The sequence below is a fragment of the Pyrus communis genome, chromosome 13 (genome assembly GCF_041283825.1).
Source record: "Pyrus communis isolate YQ-2024b chromosome 13, ASM4128382v1, whole genome shotgun sequence".
Classification (NCBI taxonomy): Eukaryota; Viridiplantae; Streptophyta; class Magnoliopsida; order Rosales; family Rosaceae; genus Pyrus; species Pyrus communis.
Genome location: NC_142577.1, coordinates 20,981,683 through 20,993,826, shown reverse-complemented (window position 1 = coordinate 20,993,826; position 12,144 = coordinate 20,981,683). Strand labels below are relative to the sequence as shown.

General features: G+C 34.3%; 1 protein-coding gene and 1 long non-coding RNA gene across 2 annotated transcripts; both read left to right on the top strand.

Moving 5' to 3' along the window:
* The first annotated feature begins 2,105 nt into the window (after positions 1–2,105).
* SWEET17 (Nodulin MtN3 family protein) lies at positions 2,106–10,205 on the top strand. Its single transcript, XM_068477980.2, has 6 exons — positions 2,106–2,366; positions 2,463–2,499; positions 2,692–2,902; positions 3,170–3,331; positions 9,413–9,532; positions 9,680–10,205. Exons 1-6 carry the CDS (start codon positions 2,333–2,335, stop codon positions 9,833–9,835), a joined length of 720 nt encoding a protein of 239 aa, XP_068334081.2. The 5' UTR covers positions 2,106–2,332; the 3' UTR covers positions 9,836–10,205.
* Positions 4,906–5,252, top strand: LOC148691929 (uncharacterized). Its single transcript, XR_015954587.1, has 2 exons — positions 4,906–5,005; positions 5,154–5,252. It is a non-coding gene; the product is annotated as an uncharacterized LOC148691929 (long non-coding RNA).
* Positions 10,206–12,144: the final 1,939 nt, after the last annotated feature.

Below are 12,144 nucleotides of genomic sequence, written 5' to 3'. Positions count from 1 at the left end.
ATGTGATCCCAGTGCTCCAGCAGTATAAGGCCCGCCAATGCCAATAATTTGGCCAACCGACACCGAAACAACAAATAAATAAAGGGAAAAAGAAAGATCGTCCTATTATTTATATATATATATATATATATATGTATGTATGTATGTATATGTATATGTTACTTTTTGTAAATCAAGCTTTCATTCGGACCACCTTATTCTTAAACCATAATTACAAGCCAACAAAGTTAGGAAAAAATCTGACTTGATTCCCAAAAGAACATGGATCCATATCTTTCAAGGTGACTTTGTATGTGGTCCTTATTTATCAACGTTTTTTTAATTGAAACCTTGTTGGTTTTTAATTTTTTATTGAAATTCGTGAAATTAATATAATAATACATTTCTATGTAGGTTATTATAATTTTTAAATTAAAATTTCATATTTGTAGTAATTTATATTAATGAGATTTTAAATAAAATCCATAATTTGTTGAAAATATTAAAAAAAAAATTATACTTAAATAAAACCCATGATTTGTCATTACTCATATTAATGACATTTTACATACAAAAAATTGGTAATTTTTATACGATACATTTTACATACAAAAAGTTGGTACATTTTATACAAAAAAAAGTGATACGTTTTATATAATGGGTACATTTCATATAATTAAAAAAAAAAAAAAAACAATGGGCACATTTTACACAAAGGAGATGGTACTTAAAAAAAAAAAAAAGGGTACATTTTTAAAGACAAATGGGTACATTATTAATAAATTATGGGTCCAAATAAAAGGTCAAAAAAATATGAATAAAAATAAAATTTTGAAAAATATGGACACAAAAAGAAATTAATATATATGTATAAACTAAAACTGAATAGAAACTTGGCACAATTTAAAAAAAAAAAAAAAAAAAAAAAAAGGTTGCAAATTAAAATGGGTACAAACTAAAAATAAAAATATATGATATAAAATTTAGCCATAAATATAAATATATCAAATATATCAAATCTAACGTTTCTAACACTAAATGAATAATTTAGAAATAAAATTTAATTATCTTGATATGTAAAATATTTTATTATTGAAATAATTAATGACGTTTATTAAAACCAAGGGACCTTGATTAAAAATTGAAAAGGAAGAAGGTTTCAATCAATGGAATTGAAAAAAAAAGAAGGATAACAACCTAATTTCTTTATATATATATATATATATATATATATATATATATATATTTCCACGAAAGTAATAAATGACGAAGACCATGTATTTGTATTTGTAGGAACAAATCCATTTGTAAAGCACTTTTTTTTTTCTTTTTCAAAACTACATTAAGGGGAATTCGAAAACATGACATCAGATGCATAAACAAATTATCTTAACCAACTAAACTACAAACTACTTGTAAGCACTTATCTTTATTTGCTGGATGGGTTAGGTCATGCATGCTGAAATAAACAAATTCTCTTAACCAACTGAACTACAAACTACTTGCAAGCACTTTTCTTTATTTGCTGGATGGGTTAGGTCATGCATGCTGAAACCTAGCTAATAAACTAATTATTGAGCTGTTTGTTTAATATCCTTCAACCAACTGAATAAAAACCATTACATTTTAAAGTGGTTGATGACTAAACCAGTTGGTTTCATTGATAATATTTTTTATTATTTTCAAACAAGTTATATAAGTGTAATTTCCGGACTTCATTTCTCACATTTTGCACTCATATATATATTATTCATTTTTTTTGTCAAATTTTATAATTATTAAATTAAATAAATTAAAAAATAATCAATAAACAAGTAATTGGAAGAGTGTCAGGAGATGAAAAAAAAAGGAGTATCACTGCTACCCGAATATATGGATAAAGGAGAAAGATCGTGATCGATCATAAAAAAGGACGAAAATCATGATATTACATATGCTATTTATATATCGAAATTAACCCAAATGATCTGTCTGCGTTATTCTTCCCAGAAAGCTTTAAGTTATATATTCAGCACGTGGTTCTCACGTCTTCCTGTTTAACACACATTATTGGACAGTGGAGAAAAACTTTTCCACGACAAGAAAATGGTTTCCATTGAGTAGATAGACCCACAACTTTTGGCCGAAGAAAAGGAGATAAAAATTATTCAATAGCACAAGGAGTATGTGGAAGTATAATGCTACCATAAAATTATTTTATTATTACTATTCAACAATATTGTTAAAAATTGATGCGGCCATAGTATATGTTATGTTGGAATCAAGAAACTCTCTCTCTCTAAACTCAGCTCCTCCTAGCGCCTGATACAAAGAGAAGAGGAACTAATTAAGGGGTCCGTCGAACTCCATAAACATGGAAGGCCTGAGTTTCTTTGTTGGAGTCATAGGTAATAAAAACTTTTTAATTTGCATTATTAGGGATGCAATGCTGTATTTTAATTAATTAAGGTAATCCTCATGGTTTACTTTTTCATATATTGCAGGCAACATCATCTCAGTGCTAATGTTCCTTGCTCCTGTGTAAGAATATCTTAATCATCTCATCTTAATTTCAAGCTTCAAATCCTTAAAAGAGCTAATTAGAGCTACAGATCCAATAAGCTTAGTTAGCAACTTTCAAGTGGTACTTAATACTCTGGCGTTTTGTTAGGGTTTCGAGCGATAGACACACGGTTTGTTATTAATTATTAATGTATATATTTTTGTATGCAGTCCGACGTTTTGGAGAATCGTAAAACACCGATCGACGGAGGACTTTCAGAGCCTTCCTTATGTTTGCACACTGCTCAACTCCTCCCTGTGGACTTACTATGGAATCATTAAGCCCGGGGAATTGCTCGTGGCTACTGTCAATGGTTTTGGAGCTACTGTTGAGATTATCTACCTTTGTTTGTTTCTTATATATGCCCCGGAAAAAATGAGGGTATGGCATGTTAATTTTGTTATCTATATCATTGAAAGAATAAACTTTGCAAATGCTTATAGGAAGTTGGGTTATTTTAGATATTGCAAACTGATTTTATGATGAAAGCCCAACATTTTCATAGTAATTAGAAAAATGCTGGCTTGCCAAACTATAAATTTGAGTGGTCAAATAGTGATTTTTGCCTAAAATACGGTATATTAAGTTCGAATTATGTTACTATTTTAACTGACCATCTAGAATGATGTCTGTGTCTCGATTTTTCAGGTAAAAACTGCCATTTTGATTGGAACCTTGGATGTGGGTTTTCTAGCAGTAGCCATTTTAGCTACATGGTTGGCATTGCTGGGAGATACACGTATTGATGCAATAGGATTCATATGTGCAGGCTTGAATATCATCATGTACGGATCGCCTCTAGTTGCCATGGTAAGGAGACCTAAATTCTACCTTCTTTTTGTCATTCGACACCTAAATTATTCTTAATACGCCCCTATTTGTTTCAAATAATCTTCTTATCATATGATAATTAAATTAATTAAATATCATTTTGGTCGCAACTTCATTTTAAAATATAATTCTAATACAAGGGTAACTTTCACTTTACTACTCTAAAGTATCGTGGTTTTCAAATTTTTATAAATCAAGTTTCTTTCATTCCAGTCTCATACCTAAAGTGAGGGTTGTGGGACCCTTTAATACTTTTGGTAGGCTTTCCGTCAAAACTTTTGTTAAGGCAGGATGTGGCGCCCACGTGGATAATGACTAGGCACCAGATGTCGATTTGGCTCAACATAAACATTAAAAAATTAAAAGAACTAAACTAAAATACTCTTTGAAACCCTCTTTCCCCAAGCAAAGAAACCCTCCTCTCTGCCACCACCAATCCCACCTTAGTGACCAAGCATCTCCAGCGCCTCCACAACTCCAACTTTCCCGCCCACAACAGCGATGTTTTGCGCCCACCACCACCTCAACTGGACCTAAACCTGGAGCTTTTCCGCCAACAACTCCAACTACAAAATCTCGATTGGGAACCACCATGTAAGGTCTACCTCCTACCCATGTCCTCCACCTTCGACCGATTGAGTCCAAACTTCCCCTGTCACCAATTGTAACATCCCACATCGACCAACAGATAGGAGGTGATGTGCCTTTTATGTACATGCCGACCTTCTTATAGCACGAAACCTTTTGGGAGCTCACTAGCTTCAGAGTTCATCGGAACTCCGAAGTTGAGCAAGTTCGCACGAGAGCAATTTCAGGATGGGTGACCCACTGGGAAGTTCTCGTGCAAGTTCCCAGAAACAAAACTGTGAGGGCATGGTCGGGGCCCAAAGCAGACAATATTGTGCTACGGCGGAGATGAGACTGGGATGTGACAGAATGGTATCAAAACCACTTTGCCGTGTGGTTCGAGTGTGCCGACGAGGACGTTAGGTCCCTAAGGGGGGTGGATTGTAACATCCCACATCGACCAACAGAGAGGGGGGTGATGCGCCTTTTATGTACATCTCCACCTCCATATAGCACGAGACATTTTGGGAGTTCACTAACTTCGGAGTTCATCGGAACTCCGAAGTTAAGCGAGTTCGCGCGAGAACAATCTTAGGATGGGTGACCTACTGGGCAATTCTCGTGTAAGTTCCCAGAAACAAAACTGTGAGGGCGTGGTTGGGGCCCAAAGCGGACAATATCGTGCTATGACGGAGATGAGACTGGGATGTGACACCATTCCCTCAAGCTCTCCCCCTATCCCTCCCCCTTCTTCATCCACCACGTCGTCCCCTTCCTCTCCCGAACCCTTTGCTGCACACTTCTCTATCGTTCTTGCACACTTAACAGTTTGCCATTTTTGTTCATCTATATGTATTTTGACTCAAAAGAAAATAAAATTGAATGAAAAAAATTTAAATTTGGTGTTTGATGAATCAATCAATCCAGCAACTTATTCTTACTGGTACTCTTTGGTGACGCCACACCAACACCACCATCTGCAGGAGAAAAAGACCCGAAATTAGACCCTAAAAAGCTTTGGTTTCAATACATACGCCTCTTTGCCGCCATATTTCACCAGTGAGGCCTTCCCGTTGAGTCCAAATGGTAAAGCCATGACGATGATCTGTTTGGGATGAATTTGGAGTTGAATTAAATGAGTTTTGATGTTTTCTTCTCCTTTTGGGTTTAAAATATATCTAAAGGGGATTAACCTTTTTTTTTTTTTTTTTTTAATGTCCATGTGGGGCCAAAGTGACAAGTAGATGCACATCCATCGTCCACGTGGGAGCCACATTACACCTTAACGGAGCTACTAACGGAAGTATGAATCTAAGAGAAAAACGTAACTTTAGGTATGAGACTAGGATAAAAAAAAAAAAATACTTCATGTATGAAAGTTTTAAATAATTTCATGTGCATTAAAAATTTGGAAAAACTTGAAATAAGTCCAAAATTTTAAGCCAATATATTAAAAATAGTCCATTTATTAAAATAAGTCCAATCCCTTCAGTTTAGAATTATTTGTTATCAATAATTATCTCTTTAATGATAAGAGTTACTATAAAAATTAAATTTCTTCCTAATCACCTCTTTAATCATTTCTTTTTATTTCTTTTTCTTTTTGTTATTTCTTGTTCTTCTTTCCCTTGTTCTAAACCCCCGTCTATTTTTAATTTTTGTAATAATCTATATCACAAGTTAATTTTATTTATCTACCTATATGACAGATTATTTTTATAATCAATCTATATCACAGATTAATATGTCTTGTGGGTATATTATACTTTTGTACTTTTTAGTTAGGTTTCACTTCTCGCTTATATGTATAATATATAGTTATGTATCTGTTGCTTCAGTTAGTATGTTCACTAGATGGATTTATGTTAGTATATTAAGTTTTTGTTAGAAGATAATAAGTAGATTTGTTAGCATTAGAAGATGCATAAAATTAAACATTTTAATTTATGTCTAATATTTTTTAAAAATATATAAAATGAATATAAAAAAATAAAAGTGGAGAAAACATAGTACTGGATTTAACCTAATAGTTATGTTGATTTTTAGGATTCAAATCTAGATGCCCCTACCACTTAGTATTACGGTCTAGTGGTATTCCTCTTTTGTTTGTAAGTGAGAGGTCTTAGGTTCGATTATCGCTAAAGACAAATTTGAACCACATTGTGAGGTTTAACTTACTCCCCTCCTCCTTAGTGTAGATAATATTGTTTGTTAAAAAAAAAATCTAAATGGCCCTAAAACTATTTAAATAATGAAATGGAAGTGTTATTGACATTCTAAAAATCTCATTCCACACTCCTCACAAGAGTATTTTTCTTTCCTAATATAGAAAGTTTGGAGTGTAGAATGAGATTTTGGGAGTGCTAATAACAATTCCCTAATAAAAATACAGTTTTTATTTTTATATAATTAAAAACTTAAAAAATGATTCTCTTCATTTGTAAGTGAGATGTCTTAGGTTCGAAAGTGAACTATATTATTACTAACTCATTGTGAGGTTAAACTCACCCACTCTCCTTAGTATAAATAATGAAGATAATATGTTCATCTTCTTCCCTCCCAATTAACCACAACCACACCCAAATCCCTTATCACGCCTGCACAATCTCAAATTCCATCTTTTTGAAATGTGCTGGCACATTCTTCGACGACATCGTTTTGATCTAAGATTTGTTTTAAAATTGCTTCGTCTTCCTCCCCTTGACCTGGCCCGCCGCTGCTGCTCTGTTTTTGCCCTTCCTTATAAAACGGTTTTAGGCAATCTAAGTGGGCAAAATGGGACGTCATTGAAGGGGGTTTTCGAGGGCAGGATGGGTACCTTCCCACCCCACCCAATTATCTTGCTGATTTTGTTGCTGAACAAGAAAAAAAAAATTCTTGCACTAAGGTCATCTCCAACCAAAGGGTCCAGAGGGCCGAAAATTGCTCGAAAACTGTCTCCAACCGAGGGCTAGGCCAGAGGTCTCATGGGCCCTATGGAATCTGAAAGCGCCAAATGGCCAGAGGGCTGGCCCAATCTAGGCAACCAGCTATCCTCGAGCTGGGCCAAGCATTCCTGTTGGATATAACCGATAGGAATTCTAGGCCAAATTTCAAATGCAACGGCTAGCTGACGTCAGCTAGCCGTTATTTATTTACAGTTTTATTTTTTTTTATTCTTTTTTACACAATTTTTTTTCCTATAACTTCTATTTTACAAAATTTGTTTTATATTTTTTCTAAATTATATTTTTTTTCCTATTCTATTTTACAAAATTTGAATTTAATTTAAGTTGTTGTTTTTAAATAATAAATTATGTTGTAGTTTTTTTTATAGTACTTAGCCGTTGGATTTAAATTTGAGTTTAAGTTGTAGTTTTTAAATAATAAATTATGTTTGACCCTATGACCCTTTGACCTTTGGTTAGAGACGGTTTTTTGTGACAGGGCTAAAATGAGCCCTATGACCCTTTGGCCCTCGGTTGGAGATGAAGGCAAATATGGGTCTGTACTGTTCATTAAAATATGGCCAGAGGGCTAAAACGAGCCCTCTGGCCAGCCTTTGGTTGGAGATGGCCTAAATAGGTTGTATTTGGTCCCCTGAAGGTATCTACCTCCGAGGGAAATAGGTCCCAGAAGCAAGCGATCTTCATCAGCCTTCCGCTTCTCTTTGATTGGCTCAGGTTACCAAAAAGTTCATCCGGTGAATGGCAAATTCACTTTTGAGAATAAAAAAATGTTTAAGTCCCATTAACAGAACATTTGACAAAGTTATGATAATCAAACCTATTTGATAAAATTCATCAGCACATAACAGAACTTTTGACGAAGTTATGATAAAATTATCACATTAATTTGTGACACCTATTTTTAAAAATTACATAACTCGAACTTCAATTTCAAAATCATCTTAACGTGATAGGATAATTTGTTTTTTTAAATGTGGTTCAAATTTACCTTTAACGATAATCGAACCTAAGACCTCTCACTTACAAGTGAAGATGAATACCACTAGACCGTAGTACTAAGTGACGATGTGATAGGTTAATTTAAAAAAATGAAGTATAACGAAACATTTCTGGTACTATTCACTTTTAACATTAAGGACATTTTTATTCTAAAAAGTTACTCCTAATACTATTAACTTACAACACATTTTTATCATTTTGGTTAAAACTCAAACAATTCAAACATTTTTCATTAGTTTTCTATTTCAAAAAACCTTTATATCATAAGCCCTTTCTTTTCGTGCACTCTACTTTTTGTTGAAAATCTTGATACCTAAGTCCCATTGTGCAATGTTGAAAAATTTATAATTTTTTTAATAAAGTGTAGTTGTTGACTTCTTGGTGGTAGCTAGCTGTTCGCAGAACGGCCGTTCATATATAGGGCGCACATCTGCCATTCATATATACGGTTGCATATATAGGACATTTCATTGTCACAACAAAATATACTTTAAAAAAAAATGAACCAATTGGCAGTTTTGTCATAACAGTATATATTTTGGATGCCGAAAATAATTTAATAGGTATTTCAGCCTCCATTATATAATATACTTATATTGTCGTGTAACAAGATATACTTATATTTCAGCCTCCAACTCAAAAAGTGTTGTGTAACAAAATATACTTATGTTGCCAAATTTGAAATTTGAATAATTTACCGAATCAGTGCAAAAATATGTGGTTTAGACTTTAGAGTCACAGTTTAGCAATGCAAGTATTTGTTTCACAATTAAAATTTGATGAGAGAATATCATGTAATATAGATGGCAGTTTACCCCACTTACGGAATACAATTATGGTTATGTATTGTGGTGCGTGTTCAATCTCTATCGATTCATTTTCTCCCTAATAACTAACAATTTAACCCACTAATGTTTATTTTTCAAAAAAAAAAAAAAAAAAAAAAAACACATGCACTAAGCAGATGCTTAGCCAAACAGCAACTATTTGTTGACGAATAAGTGATGTATAATTATATATTTACCATATTTATAGATTTTCGTTACATCTTCAAAATAAGTTGATGAATAAATGCAATATAAATACATTTAAATATTTAACTAATAAAGCCAAAGAGCAAAATAAGTTAGAACATTTGTCATTACATCCAAGCTCCCCTCCTATATTTGCTTGTATCAAAAATAGAACGTCCGGACCAGATTCTACCTTTGCTAGGAAAGTGACTGTATGTGGCCCTAATCTATAACGTATCACCTGCCATATTTGGGCCTATATTGCTTCATGCAGGTTTGGAAAATAAGTCATGCATTATTTGATGCTTCATGCTCCTCTTTATATGGCGTGACATGATTCATGAAATTCAGATAGATGAACATGCTGCGAAAATTCTCTTTGCTCCAATGTAATTTATACATGAAAATTTTCAACTATTAGACTTTTTGTCGTTAGATTTTTTACGGAGTATCTGACGGTTAAATCTTTAATGTATATGTACGTCAGACATACTAAAACTCCTAACATATCATATTGTTTGTATTATGTTCAGAAAACAGTGGTAACAACCAAGAGTGTGGAGTACATGCCATTCTTCCTCTCATTTTTCTTTTTCCTCAACGGAGGGGTGTGGACATTTTATGCTTGGCTCTTGCAAGATGTTTTCCTTGGGGTAAATATATATCCTTTTTCTTTTATAAATAAAAAAAAAATTAATCCATAACTTGTATCCCCTCCCCAGTTAAGTGAAGTAATCTTTGAAAGTATGTGATGATCGATATATATATATGTGGGTTTGTGCATGCATGGTTGTACGTAGGTACCTAACGGGATAGGATTTCTTCTGGGAACGACGCAGCTAGTGTTATATGCGATATACAGAAATGCAAAACCATCCAATCAAATTTCAGATGGCGAACAGTTGGAAGAAGGAAGGCAACATGAACCCCTTCTCTCATCCTCTGATGCTACTTAGTTAATTACCTAATTAAGCTCTAACGTTCCGAAGTCATCGGTTTGGAGTGGCGGAGCCAGACATGACGAGGAGGAATGCCTGCACTAGGAAGGGGAGGGGGAAACTGAGCAGAAATGGGGAGAGGAATGTGGAACTTGGGAGAAAATGGGGCCCTTTCGTTCTTGATATCTCTTTTCAAATTTCCTTCCTAATTTACGACAAAGTCAAGTTTCATACAAGTGTGTTCTGTGAGCTAAATATTTAAGTATATAGGTTAGGTACCTGTTGATGTATTAAATCTTTGTGATTGAAAAGGGGAGAGAGTTATATGATTGCGAGATTGCTGCATAATTATGTAAGGGTTTTGTAACATAATTGTTTCTTCATGTAATTTGTTTTTGGATATTCAACACATAGGATCACAACAATACGACACGCCTTAAACAATAGTAAATAGAAAAGAAATCTTATGAACCTGAGGAGGAAGATATGGTCGGTAAGTTACTGAAGAAGGCAGTCCATTCAACACATAGAATCACAAGAATATGAAAAACAAAAACCTTAAAAATAATGGATAAGGGTTTTTATCACCGTTAGTCTTTGAAATTTGACATTTCAATCATAATAGTCCCTGAAATAGTAAATTCATCAATTTAGTCCCTGAAAATGTGTCATGCAAACCAATTTGGTCCTTCCGTTGTCTTACCATTGAAATTTATGTTAAGTGTTGGTGTGGTACACGAATTGGTCCTCCATATCCAATCATATGATGCCACGTGAATTAACTAGGGGTGGAAAAAATTCCCGAAAATCCCGAACCGAACCGAAAAAATCCCGATCCCAAACCAAAAATTTCCCAAACCGAAATTCCCGAAATTTTCGGGATGCTATCCCGAACCAATCCCAAAATTTCGGTATGGGATTCGGGATTGGCTTCTCGATATTTCGGGAATCCCATACCAAACCGAAAAATATATAATATTAATTATATATATATATATATATTTATACATATATATATATTATTCTTTTATAATTGATGCTAGTAGTTTCTAATTCATGCTTAGCAACCTAGAATGCCTTACACCTTGCATATTTTTCATGTTCTGTTTGATATTCATGTGGATTTTATTATTGCTGCTGCCATGACTGATGATTTCAGAAGGCTTGATTCTTTTGTCTCTCAACAGATTGCAAAAAGAGTTTAATTAATTTGAATTTTGACTATGATAAAAAGAGTCAAGCATGCCAGTGTTCAATTAAATGGTAGTGTGAATGAAATGAAATTCCTAGTTCATGAATGTGTTCTTGAATTATATATTTGAAGAACAATTCATAATTTCATATTTCAATTTGGGATTCCCGATTTGTCCCAAAATCCCGAAAATATTTCGGGATTCCCGAAAATTTGGTTTGGGATTGGTCTTCACATTCCAGTCCCGAAAAGTTTCGGTTTGGGATTCGGGATACTAGTTTCAGTATGGTATCCCATACCGAACCACCCCTAGAATTAACTATACAAATATACTTTTGAAGAGTTAAAATTAAGGAGCTTTACAAAAACACAAAATACAGTTTATAGAACTCTGCTAGTTTTAAATCATTTCAAAAAGAGACAAAGGCCCAAACCCCATCAACCTACCACAAAACTAGTAAAATTTCAGCCATGCCCCCTAAGAGCAAGTCCACCCCTAAAAAAATGCGCCAGTATCCAACCTATTTAATTCACTCAGTGAACAGTGATAGACGCCAATGAACAGTAATAGGCCAAATGCATCTCCACCCCTAACAAAGAATAGCCTAGTCAATTTTATTAAGATATTATTATTTTTATTATAAAATAATAATAAAAATATTATGCTCGGGCCTGTTCACCATCCCCACCCTTTCATCTCAAGCCTTGTTTTCCCAGCCCCTTTATCCTCATAGTCACCGTCACATAGCTCAGCAAGTCCTGGTCCAGCGGCAAGCGGACTTGTCGACGAAAGCAGTCTCGATCTTGGTCCACTACATTGGGTAAGAGCGTAGACGGTCGGATTCCACAGTGAAATTCCAAAAGTGAAAGTCTTGGGGTGGCATGGATGGGTGTGTGGATGATCTGGGTTGTTTGGGTGTCGTTCCTGGAGGTACAAGTCTGGTTTCTTATTTTGGGGTGAGATTTGATTGCGGCTAGGTGATGGATGAATGGTGTTATTGGGGTTTCTTATTTTGGTGGTGAATGCCCCTACGGCCAACACTGTCGTGGCCGCCAAGCATGGGATTGCTCACGTCAGATGGCCCGGTTATTTGGTCTGTCGATTCTAGGCCGGTCTCTTGCCTAGCTTAAGCTG